General features: G+C 41.6%; 1 protein-coding gene across 1 annotated transcript; it reads left to right on the forward strand.

Moving 5' to 3' along the window:
• The first annotated feature begins 1369 nt into the window (after positions 1–1369).
• PXT1 (peroxisomal testis enriched protein 1) lies at positions 1370–18976 on the forward strand. The gene is made up of 3 exons (XM_040249051.1): positions 1370–1541; positions 11955–12085; positions 18607–18976. Exons 1-3 carry the CDS (start codon positions 1370–1372, stop codon positions 18709–18711), a joined length of 408 nt encoding a protein of 135 aa, XP_040104985.1. The 3' UTR covers positions 18712–18976.
• The last annotated feature ends 509 nt before the right edge of the window (positions 18977–19485 follow it).

The following is a 19485-nucleotide window of genomic DNA, read 5'->3' on the forward strand; positions in this document are numbered from 1 at the left end:
TCCTCTAATTTAAAAAAATGAGAATTTTACCTGATGATATCCCCCAACTTAGTTTTTCTAGCTGAGATTGCTGCTTACCGTCGTTCTATCAAAGCCATTTCTTTTCAGTTCTTGCTTCTTCCTCTAAAGCTGCAATACAGCCTTATCATATTTATTGTCCAATACAGTAGCCACTGGCCAAATGTAGGTACTGAGCACCCAAAGTGTGGCTAATTTGAACTGAGATGCACTGTAAAATATATACCAGGTTTTGAAGACTTACACTAATGAGAATATAAAATATTTCATTAAGTTTTATATTGACTACCTGTGGAAACGATAACACTGAAATTTATTTAGGGATACATTTGGTTAAATAAAACATATCATTAAAATTCATTTTACCTATTCCCTTTCACTTTTTAATGTATCTACTAGAAAACTTAATGTTACATATGTGTTTCACATATTTTTATTGGACAGTACTGATGCAATGCTTCAGAAGGCCTCCTCTGCTACCTTTAGTTGTTTTTTTTTATGGTTTGACCTCTCAGTCATTCTTTGATTTTCTGTTAACTGCTTAGATTTAGAAGGTAAAATAGCAAGTCAAACTCTGTGACCAACCTTTAAGATAAGATAAGTAAGTACACTGACAGACAATGAAAATCATCCATTCTTCAACTTACTGGATTGGTGCTTTCCTGCTGCTGCTGCTGCTAAGTCGCTTCAGTCGTGTCCGACTCTGTGTGACCCCATAGACAGCAACCCACCAGGCTCCCCCATCCCTGAGATTTTCCAGGCAAGAGTACTGGAGTGGGGTGCCATTGCCTTCTCCGATTGGTGGTTTAATATTAGAAGAAAAGGGAGGAGTGTGCACAGAATAGCCTTCATTGGCGTCTGCAGAGATGGACTGTGTGTATATGGAGTATTAAAGAGGGAATACAAGAGCCATTCTGGGGAGGAAATACACACACACACACACCCTGCAGTAGGATGAAGAATATATTCCATCTCCAATCTTCCCCACCTGTCTAGGTTTTTTAAATCTATTTTTCTTTTGGCTATACTATTATTAATTTGTCTCTCTTCTATGTGTACTAATTTAAGACTGTTCCCTGGATGGAATGTAACTATTAAGATGATAAGAAACTGCTGGGAGATGAGGATACAGGGTAATGTATCAGATCTAAAGACCAAACAACATAGATGTTTACTTCAGTTGAAAAAGAACTTACAGATCACCCTGTTCCATCTTCCACCCAAATGCAAAATCTTTTTATATATGGAATAAAGGCTGTTTGTGTTAAAATATCAGTATTCATTTATCATACCAAATATATACTGAGAAATGGGAGAAATCCTCTGAAAATATTTTTAACAGGAAAAAAACATGAAGAAGAAAAAACATGATGCCATTGTTTATGAACCTAAAGAACTTCTGAATCCCTCTCCCAATGTAACAAATTGTTGCAAATCACTGTGGGTGAAATACAGTTTTCAGAATGTTTACATGACCCAACTTGTCAGCTCCCAGCCAGTTTCAGCCATGTCAAGGAACCCAGGTAAGATATTATTTGTATTAAACTAAGTTAAATATTCTATTTAGCTTGTATTTTTCCTGGTACTGAAGATATAAAATTGGGCACTGGAGTATTTAAACATTAAGAAGTAGTGTAAATCTATTCATCGAAGTTCTTACATAGTAAAAATCTAAAACTGACTTTGCTTCATGGTATAAACCTCCTAGTTTCTTTTAGCTCTGAATCACTGATGTCACAACTAATTAAGATGATCCGAAATTCACTAAAATAGATCAAATTCATCTTTTAATAAAAAATATACCTTTAAACTTGACCTGAAAATGTCTGCATTGTTGAGGTAGGGAAAATTCAGTGTAGGTTCCTTCTTGATATTGTCAATATAGGAAAGAACATGAGGGAAAGATAAACTTGAAATTTTGTTTTTCAAAAATGTATGATTCCTAAATGTCCCAAAATGTTGGAAAATTAAAGTGCTGTGTTTTAAAAAGCATTAAAGAATGTTAGAGTTAAATGCATGCGGTTTTAGACTTTTAGATTAAAAACACGCTAGACACCTGAAAGGATTTAAATTAATCTCAAACTATTTTCCACTGTAAAAGAATTACATGCAACTAAGAAAGCGGAAATTTCAAGCATCCTAATGAGACTCTGGCCGCCATATCAAATATGGTATCCATTTTCTAAAAAGACCGCAATTGACCAAAATTTTGAATTTTCATCTGGACAGGTGTCAACAATGATCTCTCCAAACCCGAGACTGTGTCACCTATGATTACCTTATAGAACATACATTTCGCTTTTCTAAGTTGAGATGTAACTCGTACCATAAAGTTCACACTTCTAAAGCACACAATTCAGAAGCTTTTAGTATATTCACAAAGCTGTGCACTATTCTAGAACTTGTCTTTTACTGCAAGCCTTTTCCAATGTCTTCACACTCACTGTATTACTTAATCCTCACCGATCCTTATGAAACTGAGGTGCACTGTGGGCGGTTGCCACATTTACCCCCAAAGCTTTCCTAATTAGTTTCACCTCAAAAAAAGCAGAAGGGTGAAGAATTACTAATGCTACTAAGTTAGAGTGACAGCCAACAGCCTAATTTTTTTTTTTTTTTTTTTGCATAGAGTTCTCATTTTACTACGTATGTAAAATCTTTGTGTCTGGCATTTTTGTCTGGTGCGCCAACGGTGCAAGCCACGGCCGCCGGTTACCACTCAGTCAGAGGCGCCAGCGGCCAGAAGTCGCGCCCCACCCCCACTCCCATTTCCTTCCCTCACAGGATCAGCAAGAAGCGTCGTGTTTCTCCCCTTTTATCGCTGAAGGAATGGGGACGCGCAGACTGAAGGGGGCAGTGTGAGGGACACTGAGTTGTTATGACGTCGAGAACGCTAAAGCCAGGGTCACTGGAGGGGCCTGGTGGTATACCCCGAATGCCTAGTCTCCCTCCCTCTCAATCGGATTTGAAGCAGGTAGCGAACAAGTTCGCCTGGAAAATCCCATGGACGGAGGAGCCTGGTAGTCCATGGGGTCGCGAAGAGTCGGACATGACTGAGCGATTTCACTTTCACTTTCATGCACTGGAGAAGGAACTGGCAACCCACTCCAGTGTTCTTGCTTGGAGGATCCCAGGGACGGGGGAGCCTGGTGGGCTGCCGTCTGTGGGGTCGCAGAGAGTCGGACACGACTGACGCGACTTGTAGTAACGAACAAGGGGCGCCACCCCCCGGCGCCGGAGACCCGCTCTGGGCACAGCGCGCCGTGTGCACTTCCCATTGGTCACAGCCGCTCACGTGACCTCTACTGCCAGCCCCGCCCCAAGGGTTTTTCGGGCCGACGACGGGGTCTGGGCTGCGCGTCTGAGGAGAACCCTGAACGCGCAGTCGTCCAGGTGTGGTTGGTCGCGCGGAGGACCCTGGGAACCCACCTGCTGGGCACCTGATTGGATGGATGGACGACAGATAGATTAGATAGGTTAGAAATAAATTAGAGCGAACTCTTAATGAAGAAGCTGATTGAGAAGATCCCTTTCTCCTCTTAGTCTTTTGTCCCAGGCTGCAATACAGACTGAAAATGAAAATCACAAGCCATTGTTGGCTGGAAAGTGACCGGTTAAAGCCCAAACTTATCTCTGTTACTTTGGGGGTATTCTCTTGATGAAAGTGAAAAAGGAGAGTGAAAAAGCTGGCTTAAAACTCAACATTCAGAAAACTAAGATCATGGCATCTGATCCCATTACTTCATGGCAAATATATAGGGAAACAATGGAAACAGTGACAGACTATTTTCTTGGGCTCCAAAATCACTGGGTATGGTGACTGCAGCCACGAAAGTAAAAGATGCTCGCTCCTTGGAAGAAAAGCTACGACTAACCTAGACAGCATATCAAAAAGCAGAGACGTTATTTTGCTGACAAAAGTCTGTCTAGTCAAAGCTACGGTATGAATGTGAGAGTTGGACTATAAAGAAAGCTGAGCGCCGAAGATTGGATGCTTTTGAACTGTGGTGTTGGAGAAGACTCTTGAGAGTCCCTTGGATTGCAAGGATATCAAACCAGTCAATCCTAAAGGAAATCAGTCCTGAATAGTCATTGGAAGGACTGATGCTGCAACTCCAATACTTTGGCCACCTGATGCAAAGAACTGACTCCTTGGAAAACACCCTGATGCTGGGAAAGATTGAAGGCAGGAGGAGAAGGGGACGAGAGAGGATGCGATGGTTGGATGGCATCATCGACTGGATGGACATGAGTTTGGGCAAGCTCCAGGAGTTGGTGATGGACAGGGAAGCCTGGCCATGCTGCAGTCCATGGGGTCGAAAAGAGCTAGACATGACTGAGCAACTGAACTGAACACTAGCCATATGAACATATCTGTTTGGTGCTGGCGGGGGGGAGGAACCCATAGTATTTGTATGGAGAATGTGTGTGTGTGTGTGTGTGTGCACGCATACACCTGTGCTCAGTCATGTCCAACTCTTTGCAACCCCGACTATAGTCCACTATGCTCCTCTGTCCATGGGGTTTTTCCAGGCAATAATACTGGAATAGGTAGGTTGTCATTTCCTCCTTTAGGGGATCTTCCCAGCCCAGGGATCGAACCTGCATCTCTTGGGTCTCCTGCATTGTCAGGATTCTTTATCAGTAGCACCACCTGGGAAGCCCATGTACAACTAAAAGACACTTAGAAAAGTTGAGGAGGTGGGTAGGATTTGGAGAAGTCCAGAGCAACCGTCCTGATACATCGTTTAAGATAAATTAGACACTCTTGGGAAAACAAAAATGATTAAAAGTGGAAAGAGGCCCTGCCCACTTCTAAAAATGTAAAAAGTATTGATAGGAAAAGTGTGTGCACTCAGTCAGGTCCGACTCTTCGTGACCTGTGGACTATAGCTGGCTGGGCTCCTCTGTCCATGGGATTTTCCAGGCAAGAATACTGGAGTGGGTTGCCATTTCCTTCTCTATTGATAGGAAAGGGCAGACATATATACACACACATAGAAAAATTTCCTGGCATCCAACGGGACTCTGCACTTTCCAATGCAAGAAGCCCGGGTTCAATTCCTGGGCGGAGAACTGAGATCTCACAAGGTGTGGGGTGTGGCGGAAAAAGAATCTGTCAGCAATGAAAGAGACCCAGGTTCAACCCCTGGGTCAGGAAGATTCTCCAGAGAAGGGAATGGCAACCCACTTCAGTATTCTTGCCTGGAGAATCCCATGGACAGAAGAGCCTGGGGATCTAAAGTCCATGGGGTCACAAAGAGTCGGACACAACTGAGCAACTAACACAGAGACACTCATAGATATATAGGTAGTGTAAATGGGATATATTAATTGCAGAAGTCAGAAGAGGGTCCAGTTTTCAGCTTCTTTCTGCTTCTGAGAGTACTTGTATTGCAGAACGGGGGGCCCTCCAGGGTCCCCCTTCCTGCAACACTTGGGTGTTCATTATACATATATATATAATTTGTATATAATAATTATAATATATATATTTATATATAATTATATAATAATATATATATATATATATTACTCTCTAGTTGTGGTGCATGGGCTTAGTTGCTCCATGGCATGTCGGATCTTAGTTCCCAGACCAGGGATCAACCCTGGACCCCTGCACTGGCAGACAGATTCTTAATCACTGGACCACCAGGAAAGTCCCTTGGATGCTCATTTATGCTTTTTTCTTTTTTTGGTTCTCCTAAGGCTCACCATCTCTCTCTTTCCTCCTCTAGATGGACACATTGACTTTTTTTATTAATTAAAAAAAAATACTAGGGCCAACTATATTTTAGGCACTGCATTACATACTTGGGTGACAATGGTAAACAAAAACAGCAACAGCCCCTTCCTTCCTGGCACAGATGGTTAGGTAAAGAAGGCAGACAGCAGTCAATCACATACACCAATGTTAAATGTAATGTGATAGGGTGCTAAGAGGTCCAGATGCTATAATGGGGCTTTGACCTAGGAGGGAGGTTAGAGAAGACTTCCCTGGAGATGTAACCCTGGACTGAGACCTGGGGGGGTTAAGGAGGATGCAAGTTGCAGGCAGAGGGAATGGCTTGGGCAAGGGAGAGCTAGTAGCCTCTCCCCTTCCGATGACTGCTCATCTCACCCATTTCCACTAAACATATACTGATCTTGCCTCTAAGTTCTCAGAAAATACTCTTTTCTTTTAATTCTAAGTTCTTAGGGAGTAACGGTAACCCATAATTACTGACATAGACAATGTGTATCCAATAGGTAAGTATGCTGATACACACATCTAATATGCAGTATCATCTCTGTTATTTTGGGCTTCCCAGATGGCGCTAGTGGTAAAGAACACACCTGCCAATGCAGGAGACTTAAGAGACGTGGGTTTGATCCCTGGGTCAGGAAGATCCCCTGGAGGAGGAAATGGCAACCCACTCCAGTATCCATACCTGGAAAATCCCATGGACAGAGGAGCCCAGCAGGTTACAGTCCATGGGGTCAAAAAGAGTTGGACATGACTGAGCACACACGCATTTGCCATGCTGCAAGTGTTTCACCAGTAATTGTTCAGATATGCACGGAATACAAATAGTTGTTATGCTGAGTTCCAGAATACAAAACACACTTCTTGCTTTGAGCACAATCTTCTGTTGTGTTCTATCTCTAGGTCCTTCCTTCTCTGCCCCTTTGTCTACCCAGCTGAAATACCCAAGGCTTGTTAGCATTCTTACAGCTCCATTTCTCCCAGCGTCCATTACTGGAACTTACCCAACTTGTATTCCATCTTCATACTGCAGGTACTAGATTTTGTACTTCCCAGATGACAGTCAGTTAAAATGATAGTTGCAAATCATCATGCTTTTGATTGGCACAGGTAGGGCTGGTCCTAAACCCATTTTGAAGTTGATGATACTCATTTGGAAGGTCTCCCCACTCAGTTGCCCTTTCTTCTCTCCACTTGTTATGTGTCAAAGGTAAAAGGTTATGCAGATACTCTTCACATTCTCTTAAGGCTCTGGGATTCAGGAGTGGTCGCTACCACCAATCAAGTTTGTAGGTACTGAAGTGATTTTCCCTGAGAATAAACATCTCCAAGTAATGAAATAGTGGATTAAAGCTGTGATTGCTTAAATCAGGCTGAGTGCCAACAAAAAAAGTTGATCAGTTGGTCTAAGAAAGAAATGGAAATTTTATTTTGAGCCAAATTGAAGATTATAACCCTGGAATAGCCTCTCAGAAAACTCTGAGAACTGTTCTGTCCATTAAAGGTCAAAGCACAGTTATGTACGGTTTTGAGACAGTATGCTGTACATTAAATGATGGATTGTTGACAGTTTACGTAATCCAGATCTACAAGTAGTGGGTCATGGAAGTGAAAGTTGCTCAGTCGAGTCCGACTCTTTGCAACCCTATTCCTTCTCCAGCAGATCTTCCCGACCCAGGAATTGAACTGGGGTCTCCTGCATTGCAGGCGGATTCTTTACCAACTGAGCTATCAGGAAAGCTTAAAGCTTTAAAGGAAAGTTTTTAAACTTAAGCCACATCTTAACTGGCTTCTCACTTGCACCATAAACTTTCTGTATTACCTTTGTTTTCTGGACTTTCTCACTGCCTCTCCTCCGCTGCTCACACGATTTGTAGTTATGATATCTTCAAGTTTCCCAAATTTTCAATCATGCTATGTTTTCGCTCAAATCTCCCTTTCCTTGGGGACTTACCTTCTAGAGCTGTTCTTTTGTTCCAATCTCATCACTATCTGGGCCTGTCATCCCGGGACTCCCCTTCCCAGCATTGGATCCACCTTTTGGTGATTTTTGTTTTCCCCTTGATTTAGTCATACTCTGTTTCACTGGAAAACCTCAAGAGGCTTCTTAAGAAATTGTTTATGGGAGAACAACTTCCTGAGTCCTTGCATATCTGCAAATGTCTTTATTCACCTCTCACAAATTATCAAGAATTAGGTAGGCAGAAACTTCTAGGTTGAAAAGAATTTTTTATAAAATCCTCGAGGGTGGGAATTCCCTGGTGGTTGTGGTTAGGACTCAATGCTTTCACTGCCAAGGGCCAGGGTTCAACCTCTCTGGTGGGGGGACTAAGATCTTGCAAAGCACATGGCATGACCAAAAAAAAAAAACATTCTTGAAGGTTTTAATTGTTCTACTATATTCTAGAATCCATTACTGATGGGAAGTCAGTCATCAAACTAACCCATGTTTCTCTTTGGAGATCTTTAGCATCTTTAGCCAAAATGATATCTTTTGAAATGTCAGTATGGTCCAGAGGTGAGGATTTTATTTCCCCTTTTGTTGTCCTGAGAATTTGGTGGGGCTTTTTTCTTGGTGAGATGTTCTAATCTGAAGTTTGTGCTGGGAAGCTGTCTTATGCTGTTTAACAATTTTCCTCCTCTATTTCTTTCTGTGATTCTTACTAATCTGGTGCTGGTCTTTCCAGATTGGTTCTGTATATCACCTATCTTATCTCGCCTATTTAAAAATTCTGATTTTTTTTTTTTCTGAGTGATTTTTCTCAGATGGTCAATTGTATTTTTAATTTTAGCAATCATATTTTTAAAAACTGAAAGATTTTGTTGTAGGTTTTATCTTTTTTCATAGCATTTTCTTTTGTTTCCTAAATGTAATATTTTCTCTTTTTTTAAATAAAGATTTTGTTTTTGATGTGGACCATTTTTTAAAAGTCTTTATTGAATTTGTTACGATATTGCTTCTGTTTTTATGTTTTGTTTTTTTGGCCACAGGCCTGTGGGATCCTAGCTCCCTGACCAGGGATCAAACCCACAACCCCTGGGGAAGGTGAGTCCTAATCACTGGATCGCCAGGGAAGTCGCTAAATGTAATATTTTCTTAAATCACTCTAAAGATATACATTAGAACTTGCAAACATTCTCTTCTGTTTCCTGAATTACATCTGTTTTCTTCAGGATCACTATTTTGTTTGTTTATCTGGTATTTCTCTTTCATGCTATGGTTCTTCTCAGTTGCCTGGTGATCTTCTTTAAAAAAAAAAAAAAGTACTGACCAGTTAACTCGTGTGGGTTTTTTCTGCTGTTATGTGAGGACTGTTTTCCCAGTTGGTGGTAGTAGCTAACACTTATATAGTACCTGGGCTTCTCTGATAACTCAGTTGGTAAAGAATCTGCCTACAATCCAGGAGAGCCCTGTTCTATCCCTTGGTCAGGAAGATCCACTGGAGAGGGATAAGCTACCCACTCTAGTATTCTTGGGCTTCCCTGGTGGCTCAGCTGGTAAAGACTCCACCTGTAATGTGGGAGACCTGGGTTCAGTCTCTGGGTTGGGAAGATCCCCCCTGGAGAAGGGAAAGGCTACCCACTCCAGTATTCTGGCCTGGAGAATTCCATGGACAGAGGAGCCTGGCGGGCTACAGTTCATGGGGTCTGTGTCAGACACGACTGAGCGACTTTCATTCACTGGTATACCATTTATCCATGTTCCAGGTGTGGTCCTGCACAGGTTAAATGTATTAACTCACTTAATCATTTCAGCAACCCCTCTACAAGGTAGTTACTATGGTATCTTATTAAGTTTGTGCTGTGTGCTCAGTCTTATCTGACTCTGCAACCCCATGGACCGTATCCCACCAGGCTCCTGTCCATGGAATTCTCTAGGCAGGAATGCTGGAGTGGGTTGCCATTTCCTTCTCCACTCATTAAGTTTAATATCCCATCAATTGTAAAATGTACTATAATTTTGTTTCCTATAAGAAAATAAACAATGCTGTTGGAATATGACATGCCATAGACTATAAAACATATTCTTGGAGGCATTATAAAATCTTAGAATTGCTAAAATATTACCATTCCCATTTTACAGTTGAGGAAACAAAGGCATAGAGAGATTAAATAACTTGCCCAGATTACACAGTTTTATCTATAGATTTTACATTTGAACCCAAATGATTTGGCTTCAGAATCTTAACCACTATGCCTCACTGCTTCCCAGGGCTCCTCACTGAATGGGGACTCAAATAAGGGGTCTGAACTGGGGGAGTTTTAGGGTGATGAGTTAGGGGAGCTGACTTTCTGGCCCCAGATCCCTCAAATGCCAGAACAAGGCACCAACATTCATAAAGAAGTTTTAGCTCTCTCCACAAGATTCGTTCTCCTGTTGGAGAAGAGTGGTCTGGATTTTCCACCTGAAATCTGATGGTTCCAGTGGGCTGGGGTTGCCGAGGGCGCCAAGAGGGACAGTAGATCCTCATCAGTCAATGGCAGGCTTCTCTTTCCCAGCTTCCGGGTCCTGGTGAGTGAAGGGGCTTCCTATCCTGGGTTCTTGGCACTTTCTCTTTCTGGCTCACTTGTCTATATCTTCTCTTTTCTTCTTTCTTCCTTCTAGAAACACATATAGATCTCTCATCTGCTGTTGACTCTGCTTCCCATTCTTTTCACTGTTGCAGTTTTACTCTTTTTTATACTTTCATTTTGGTGGGGTCTTGGGAGGGACTAAGAGAAACGGAAAGGTCAATGCTTGTGCTCAGTCTTAAACCAGAAGGCCCTAGATCTCTCTTTTTTATTAAATAAAATCAAGATTATAAAAAGATGACCATCATCTGAGACAATATAACATTCACGTTATAGCTGGCAGTAGAAAAGCACTTACAAAACCTTAAAGTCATATTTGCTTGAAAGTTTTCCTAAGTATAACAGAAAGAACCTTTTGTATGTTGATAGAACATTTTTTAAAGTCCCAATACACTGAGGCTTGTTATTTGCTTTAAGAAGGAATTATTCTTTTGAAAAGATTAATGATGAGATTTTTCTAAATTCCCCACTAGGTCACTTAGATGACAGTTTTATTTTCAGAATTTTATGTGGATATATATATATCCACACAATTTTCAGCATAAAGTGAGATAATTTTTCCTTTTGTATATTAAAAATTCAGTATTGGAATATAATAGAGCGCTTGAAATGTGGCCAGTGCAATTGAAGAACTGAATTTTAAGTTTTTTAAAATTTTAATTAAGTTTAAAAAACTGATACTTGATTTAATTGTTGGACAAGTTTTAGGTATGTGTGGAACAACTTGGATATATGAATTTACTTTTTAATTGTAAACTTCATTAAATCTAAATATAAATCAACACTTCATGAAATAAAATACAAGGTTTTCCAATGAAATTAGTTAATATCTGGATTGAGATGTGTTGCAAGTATAAAATAAACACTGGATTTTGAAAGCTTAAATTAAAAAGTGCAAAACATATCACTAATAATTTTATATTGATTATATGTTATGATATTTTGGATGTGAGAGTGTATAAAGAAAGCTGAATGCCAAAGAATTGATGCTTTTGAACTGTGGTGTTGGAGAAGACTCTTGAGAGTCCCTTGGACTGCAAGGAGATCCAACCAGTCCATCCTAAAGGAGATCAGACCAGGGTGTTCACTGGTAGGACTGATTTTGAAGCTGAAACTCTAATACTTTGGCCACCTGATGCAAAGAGCTGACTCATTTGAAAAGACTCTGATGCTGGGAGGGATTGGGGGCAGGAGAAGGGGATGACAGAGGGTGAGATGGCTGGATGGCATCACTGACTCAATGGACATGAGTTTGGGTAAACTCAGGGAGTTGGTGATGGACAGGGAGGCCTGGCGTGCTGTGGTTCATGGGATCGCAAAGAGTTGGACACAACTGAGCAACTGAACTGAACTGAACTTTGGATATACTGTCTTAAGTAAAATACATTACTAAAATTATTTTTTACCTAATTTTACCACTAGAAAAATTAAAATTTATATATAGCTTGAATTATATTTCTACTGGACAGAGCTATTTATTCCAGTGCAAGGCTTTGCTTTCAATAATCACTATGATGATGGGATTTCATTCCTCTTGTTGTCTAAGACAGTTTTAAGTGACTAGTGGTGAGTGATAGTTAATGCAGTTATCTCTTTGAACTCTTTTCTATCAATGTAGATCACAATCCACCTTCTCAGCCCAAGGAGGATAGTATTGAACAGAACCATCACCAGGAGGAACTAATTCACAAGTTGGCCGTGCAGCTGAGAAACATTGGGGACAGCATTGAGCAGAGAATGTTGCAAGAGGTGAGACTTAAATTTCCCCAGCAAGGGCCCAGCTGGAAAGAGCAAACAGAACAATGGCTGCCAAGTAGCTGGAATGCCCAGGAATTAGCAGAACACGTGGATTAATAATGTCCAGATTACCAAGCATTAGATCTGAAAATTGAGAACCTGAGCCAATGCCAGTATTTGATCTCACATTTGCCTCGCAAAAACTGGTCCACGGACCAGCGGCATCAGCATTATTTGGCAGCTGACCAGATGTGCAAAATCTTGAACCCCAGCCCACAGCTCTGGCATCAGAATTTACCATTTTGCACACACCTTCGGGGATCTGAGTTATAAATGTGAGAAACTTTGCTTCACACTCTCAAACTAGGATGCATGTGAGAATCACCTGTGGAGTTTTAAGAACTACAGATGCTGGGCTCCACCTTGAGAGATGAGTCCAGGTGAATGTAATGCTCCCTCATGGAGGAGAACCTTTGACTTAGATTGTGGTTATCCTCCTTGAACCGACCCAGGTTATGCTCTAAGCCCAGCTCTCCTTGATTTCTTTGTTTCTCCTATTATAAGCAGTAATAAGGGAAAACAGAAAGATTACTGTTTTAAATTCTGTGAAAGTGTTAGTCGCTCAGTCATGTCTGACTCTTTATGATCCCATGGACTGTAGCCAGCCAGGTTCCTCTGTCCATGGAATTCTCCAGGTAAGAATACTGGAGTGGGTAGCTGTTCCCTTCTCGAGGGGATCTTCCTGACCCAGGGATCAACCCTGGTCTCCCGCATCGCAGGAAGATTCTTTACCAGCTGAATCACCAGGGAAGCCCAAATCTTAGGCGTGATGAAATCCACGGCCAACTTAGTTTTCCTCCAGAACAACCTGTAACTGGCAGCAGAAAGAGAATAACCATGTGGGGCTCTGTGCTAGGACAGGTGGCTGACGCTTAGAGCCCAACTTCTTGCCCTTAAATTCATCACAGGACAAGTACCTGCGGCGATTTCTTGTTTGTCCCTGCTGCTGCCATCATGCTGACCTCGGGGAGTGCCAGGCCCCTTTTGGTGCTCTGGTTCAAATGTGGCAGACTCAGCCATCCCCTCAAACAAAACATTCCTGGAGACAAAACAAGAACAGAAGGTCCCAACAGTAACGTTACTAAAAGTAAGAAGGAAACAATCACATAAAATACTGATAGACCGATTATGCAAATATTTATTGAGTACCTACTATGCGCCAGACTCAGTCCCAGGTATTGACAGACCAAGTTCACGCAGACAAGTATTTATTGAGTGCTTCCTATATGCCAGACTCAGTTCCAGGCAGAGAGCAGGACGGAAGATGAGCCTACTCTTACAGGACTCATAATGTAGGAGAGGACAAACGGTGAAGTAGATGACTAGACTGCTGGGGGTACTGAGTGATGGAGATGACTCTGAATGGGCCGTCGGGAAAGGCTTCTCTGAGGAGGTGATATTTGAGCAGAGACTGGAAGTGAGCCAGGGAAATACCTGGGGAGAAAGTGTTCCAGATAGAGGGAACTGGGAGTGCCAAGCCCTTGGCATAGAAACAGGCGTAAGGAACAGCAAGGAGGCCAGAATGGCTGAGCAGAGGTCCAGGGGCTGGCCTCTGTCTTAGGAGTGGTGGTAAAAGGTTTTTGGGTTTTACCCTAAGTGTTTATAAGAGAAGCTTCTGGAGAGGGAGCGTAAAAGAGTGCCATATTCTGATTTATATTTAGAATGAAGCCAGTAGACTGTTCTGAACATTGAGTGAGATAATTTGATGGAAATGATCAGTACCTGTTATCAAAGCCAACAACTTAATTTGTTTTTGGCCTTATTTGAGTTGAACACTTCTTGGCCACATATCATTTATTACAGAGCATTCATGGTACTCTCCACCTTCCTCCGATGCTTCAGTTTCTTCTTCAGTGTTCATTGATGACTGTGCTTTATGAATTACAGGCAAGTCCTTACTTCAACTTTTCTGCATCTTTATCAGCTAGCACTCTGAATACTCCTGCTTCCTTCTAATTTTTTCTCTGGAGAGAGCAGAGTAGGAAAAATCACAACCGCCTGTTTTCTACATTTATCTCAACCTAATCAGGAAGCCACTTCTCCATGTCCTCCTCTTCCATTTTCCTTTTCTTCCTTTCCCTTACCTTTTTTTTTGGTAATGATTTTTCCCCCTTACCTTTTAAGCTATAATTTACTTATGTGTTAAATGTACCTCTGCAGCTTAATAAATTAACTTTTCTTTCTTTAAAAAAACTTTATTGAGAAAATTCACATGTCATACAATTCATCCATTTAAACAGTATAATAGTGGCTTTATGTTTATTCATAGAGTTGTATAGCCATCATCACAATCAATTTTAGAACAGTTTCATCACCCCAGTAAGATACTCCAAACCCAATAGTAGTCCCTTCTTATCTCCTCCCGCTTTCCTTCCAGCCCCACCAATCTACGTTCTGTTTCTCTGGATTTGCCTATTCTGAAATTTCATATAAGGTGACTAATGTAATATGTGGTCTTTATGTCTGACTTCTTTCACGTCAGTTCAGTTCAGTCGCTCAGTCGTGTCCGACTCTTTGCAACCCCATGGACTGCAGCAGGCCAGGCCACCAACTCCCGGAGCTTGCTCAAACTCACGTCCATTGAGTCAGTGATGCCATCCAACCATCTCATCTTCTGTCATCCCCTTCTCACTTAACACAGTGTTTTTTTCAAGGTTCATCCATGTTGTAGCATGAATCAATGCTTCATTTTATTGATGAATAATATTCCAGTGTAAGTATACTTATCACTTTATGGGTTGTTTCCACTTTTTGACTATTATAAATAATGATGGTGTTGGAGAAGACGCTTGAGAGTCCCTTGGACTGCAAGGAGATCCAACCAGTCCATTCTAAAGGAGATCAGCCCTGGAATTTCTTTGGAAGGAATGATGCTAAAGCTGAAACTCCAGTACTTTGGCCACCTCATGCGAAGAGTTGACTCATTGGAAAAGACTCTGATGCTGGGAGGGATTGGGGGCAGGAGGAGAAGGGGACGACCCAGGATGACTCGATGGACATGAGTCTGAGTGAACTCCGGGAGTTGGTGATGGACAGGGAGGCCTGGCGTGCTGCGATTCATGGGGTTGCAAAGAGTCGGACACGACTGAGTGACTGAACTGAACTGATGGACATCTGTGTGGAAGTTTTTGTGTAGATGAGTGTTCTCAGTTTTTTTGAGAACATACAAAGGAGTGGAATTGCTGAGTCATATGACGACTTTAACTTTTTGAGAAACTTCCAGACTGTTTTCCAAAGTGGCTGTACTATTTTACATTGTGGCCCACCAGCAAGGTATGAGGGATCCTGTTTTTCCACGTTCTTGTCAAAATTAGTTAACTATCTCTTTGATTATAGCCAGCCTCGCGGGTGTGAAGTAGAATCATATTGTGGGTTTGATTTGCACTTCCCTGATAGTTAATGTTGTCCATCTTTTCAGGTGCTTATTGGTTATTTGTATAAATCTCTGGAGAAATGTCTATTCAGATTCTTCATTTTAAAATTGGCTTGTCTTTTAATTATTGAGTTGCTCTTTATATGGGCCTGCCAAGTGGCGCTAATGGTAAAGAACCCGCTTGCCATGCAGGAAACGTCACAGACATGGGTTTGATCCCTGGGTCAGGAAGATCCCCTGGAGGAGGGCATGGCAACTCCAGCATTCTTGCTGAGAATCCCATGGACAGAGGGGCCTGGAGGCCTATGGCCCATAGCGTCACAGAGGCACACATGACTGAAGCGACTTAGCACAGCACAGCAGCACAGTTCTTTATATATGCTGAATATAAGTCCCTTATCAGATATGTTATTTGCAAATATTTTCTCCCATTCTGAAGGTTGTCTTTCATCTTGACAGTGTTCTTTGAAGTGCAAAAGTTTTAAATTTGATGAATTTCAGCTTCCCTATTTTTCTTTTGTTGCTAGTGCTTTTGGGTCATATCTAAGAAATCATCATGAAGCATAAGCCTATGTTTTCTTTCAAGAGCTTTAGACTTTTAGCTCTTAAATTTAGGTCTTAGACTCATTTGGAGCTAATTTTTATATATGGTATGAGTTATAAGTTCATCTTCATTCTTTTGCATATGGGTATTAAGTTGTCATAGCACATCTGTTGAAAAGAGTACTCTTTTCCTGCTGAATTGCCTTGGCACCCTTGTCGAAAATCAACTGACTATAAATTGGGGGTTTATTTCTGGACTCTCAATTCTATTCCATTGATCTGTGTCTATACTTATACCTGCCCTAGTTTTCCTTGCAATGTTTTACAAAGCTGGCTTTGGCCTAGACTTTTAAAGTAATCTTTCTTGTATCGCAAAATTGTCTTTTAGAGCACTTCAAATAGACCACAGAATATTTTTAAAATAATTTTAAAAATTCCTCAGTTTGACTCTAAAATGCTAAAAGGCTTTACTCTGCTGCTTCCAGGCTTAACTCAAGTAACTTTAACAAAATATTGAATCTGGTATGGTATATTTCTTTCATATGCAATCATTTATTCACATTTTATACTTTGTTTAATCAAGTGGTCTCATTGATTCTCCAGATGCCTTCCTGCTTTTGATGTATTTAAAGAAACTTTGATTCTTGCTCTTGGAACTCCCTAGCAAGGAGCTCACCAAGGTGCATTTTTATCTGCTGAATTGATTGTCCTCAAGCTATCACATAGCTTGACTTCTTATTCTTTTCACTTAAGCAAGTGTGTGTTTGTTTTCAAATAGGCCTTGATTCTCAACCTATTTTGCCATCTAGTTTTGAGGGGTTTTGGTTCAAGGACCTGTTTTTTTTTAATCTGGGGCATGTAATTTTCCTAGCTATAAAGTATGTTTTAAAACAGTCTTTCTATGTTTTTAGGATCTTAAATATGGCTTTGAAATTTTTCTCCATAGACTCTATCCTGGGTCCTAGAAGCTGCCTCCTCCCTGTCCCTATAGGCTTGCTGTTGCTGCTGCTAAGTCGCTTCAGTCGTGTCTGACTCTGTGTGACCCCATAGACGGCAGCCCACCAGGCTCCACTGTCCTTAGGATTCTCAAGGCAAGAATACTAGAGTAGGTTGCCATTTCCTTCTCCAGTGCATGAAAGTGAAAAGTGAAAGTGAAGTCGCTCAGTCGTGTCCGACTCTTAGCGACCCCATGGACTGCCCACCAGGCTCCTCTGTCCATGGGATTTTCCAGGCAAGAGCACTGGAGTGGGGTGCCATTGCCTTCTCCGCCCTATAGGGCTAGGAGTGGCAATAACTCTGCTGTTAGGCCACTCTTATGCCTCCTCCCCCCACTTTTGTAAAGTGTCTTCATCCAACACTGTATTATCCTAATTTGAGTGCGTCATCTGTTCTCTCTGGGACCCTGACAGTAATGTATAAGAAATTTCTTAAGTCTGTTAGAAGGACAGATGGGAAATGAACATTTACTAAACATTTTCTTTCAGGTACTCTGAGATACTCTTATTTGTTTCATTTAACTTTCCAAATAGCTCTATGAATTAGTGACTTGGTATATCAGGAGAAGCATTTGAGGTTCAGCAAGATTAGATAACCTATCCAAGGTTACTCAGCAACTAAGTGGCAAAACTGGAATTTAAATATATGAGCATCTGACTCAGTGCTCTATACATTTTCTTGTCTGCTCTGCTGGAAGGAAATTAAATTTTTTTTTAATAAAAATTTTTTTAATTTTAATTTTTTGGCCATGCCATATGGCATGTGGGATCTTAGTTCCCTGAGTAGGGATTGAACCTGTGCCCCCTGCAGTGGAAGCGCAGAGTCTTAATCACTGAACCACTGGACCACTGTCAAAGTCGCTCAATTTTTTTAAACTGATATCAATTATAAAAGGGAAAAACAAGTTCTTTCATGGTTTCCAGTTACAGTGGCATTTACTTATGGGCTTCCCCAGTGGCTCAGTGGTAAAGAATCTGCCTGCAATGTAGGAGATGCAGGTTTGATCCCTAGGTCAGGAAGATCCCCTGGAGGGGATATGGCAACTCACTCCAGTATTCTTGTCAGGAAAATCCCATGGACAGAGGAGCTGGTGGGCTATAGTCCATGGGGCTGCAACAGTCAGACACGACTGAAGCGACTGAGCACACACCAGAAACCTGCTGAGGTCTCTGCTTCCAACCATGCTCACACTCACTCCCTCTTCACCATCTAAAGTCCATTCTTCAACCCCAAAGCAGACTCCCTTGGTTCTTTGGGAGGACTAAGAAAGTGCTCTGGGACGCCAGAGGAAGAGGTTAATCAACCTGGAAAAGAGTGCCCAATTTGCTGATGGTGAAGATGGGAAAAGATGTCCAGAGGAAAACTTCCCCAGGTTGTGTGGATGGCACGGACATCACGAATAAACCAAGATATTCTTCCACTCAGACACTTCACGGAGCAGTGTGAGAAGCGAGTTTGTGGCACTGACTGAATTAATATTAATACTGAACTTCTAACTTTGGATTATTTTATCACCTTTTAAAAAAACTCACTCTCCCTCTCTTGCTCTCTTTTTAAACAGAACTTTCAGCAAGAAGGCAGAGCTGTCCTGGCTCACTATGTCTTCGTTTTCTTTGGAGGAGTTCACATGTTGCTGCGCTTTCTCTGGAACAACCATTTGATGTAGAAGGAACGTAAGTGGCAGGCTCTGCTTTCCTTCTACCCTCTGAGAAAACATGGATCCCACCGGGGCAGATGCAAAGAAGACCCTTCTACTCCTCCTCTCCTTGTCACCCATCGTTGTTGCTTTTGTCTGGTTTGTTGAAGAACTGCGGACCCACTGACCATTTGTCTGTTTATTGGTCAACCAGCAATGAGACATCTGTGACAGTCTCTTGGTGGAGCCCAAGGAACTTAGGAACCCAGGAGGCCTTACTGCTTAGGAAACACCAGCACTGTGGAAGGAAGCCTTGTAAGGGAACCTCCCATGAGTGCCACTGAACCTCATTCCCAAACCAGAGGTCACAGAAATGGGTGCTTTCTCCTGGGCCCCTTCCCTGGGTAGCAGGCCCTCCAGTGACCTGTTGGCCTGATTCTTGTTGCCTGTGTCCAGATCTGTAGCAACCCCTGCTTTTTTTTTTTTACCGTTCTGTCTACCTCATATTCCCTCCCTCTGCCCTCTGAGAAATATGACGAGTATTAAGAAAGTTTGTTGTTATAAACTGCAAGTTCTGAGTTCTTTGTAGGAAAAATGTTATTTTAGAAGGTTAATAATTAAAAATGAAATAAATATGGTTATTTTATTGAGCATGAAACACCTGTGCATATTTCTTTTGTAAAAGAGGGATTCCCCTTGTTCCCGCTCATACAAGTTCATAATTTTGTAGTTTGATCATACATAGTGTCATCTTTGTCCTTCCAAAGGGAAATGTTCCCATCTTTTTAAGTCTGTTTCAGGCAA

The sequence above is a fragment of the Oryx dammah genome, unplaced genomic scaffold, assembly GCF_014754425.2.
Source record: "Oryx dammah isolate SB20612 unplaced genomic scaffold, SCBI_Odam_1.1 HiC_scaffold_11, whole genome shotgun sequence".
Classification (NCBI taxonomy): domain Eukaryota; kingdom Metazoa; phylum Chordata; class Mammalia; order Artiodactyla; family Bovidae; genus Oryx; species Oryx dammah.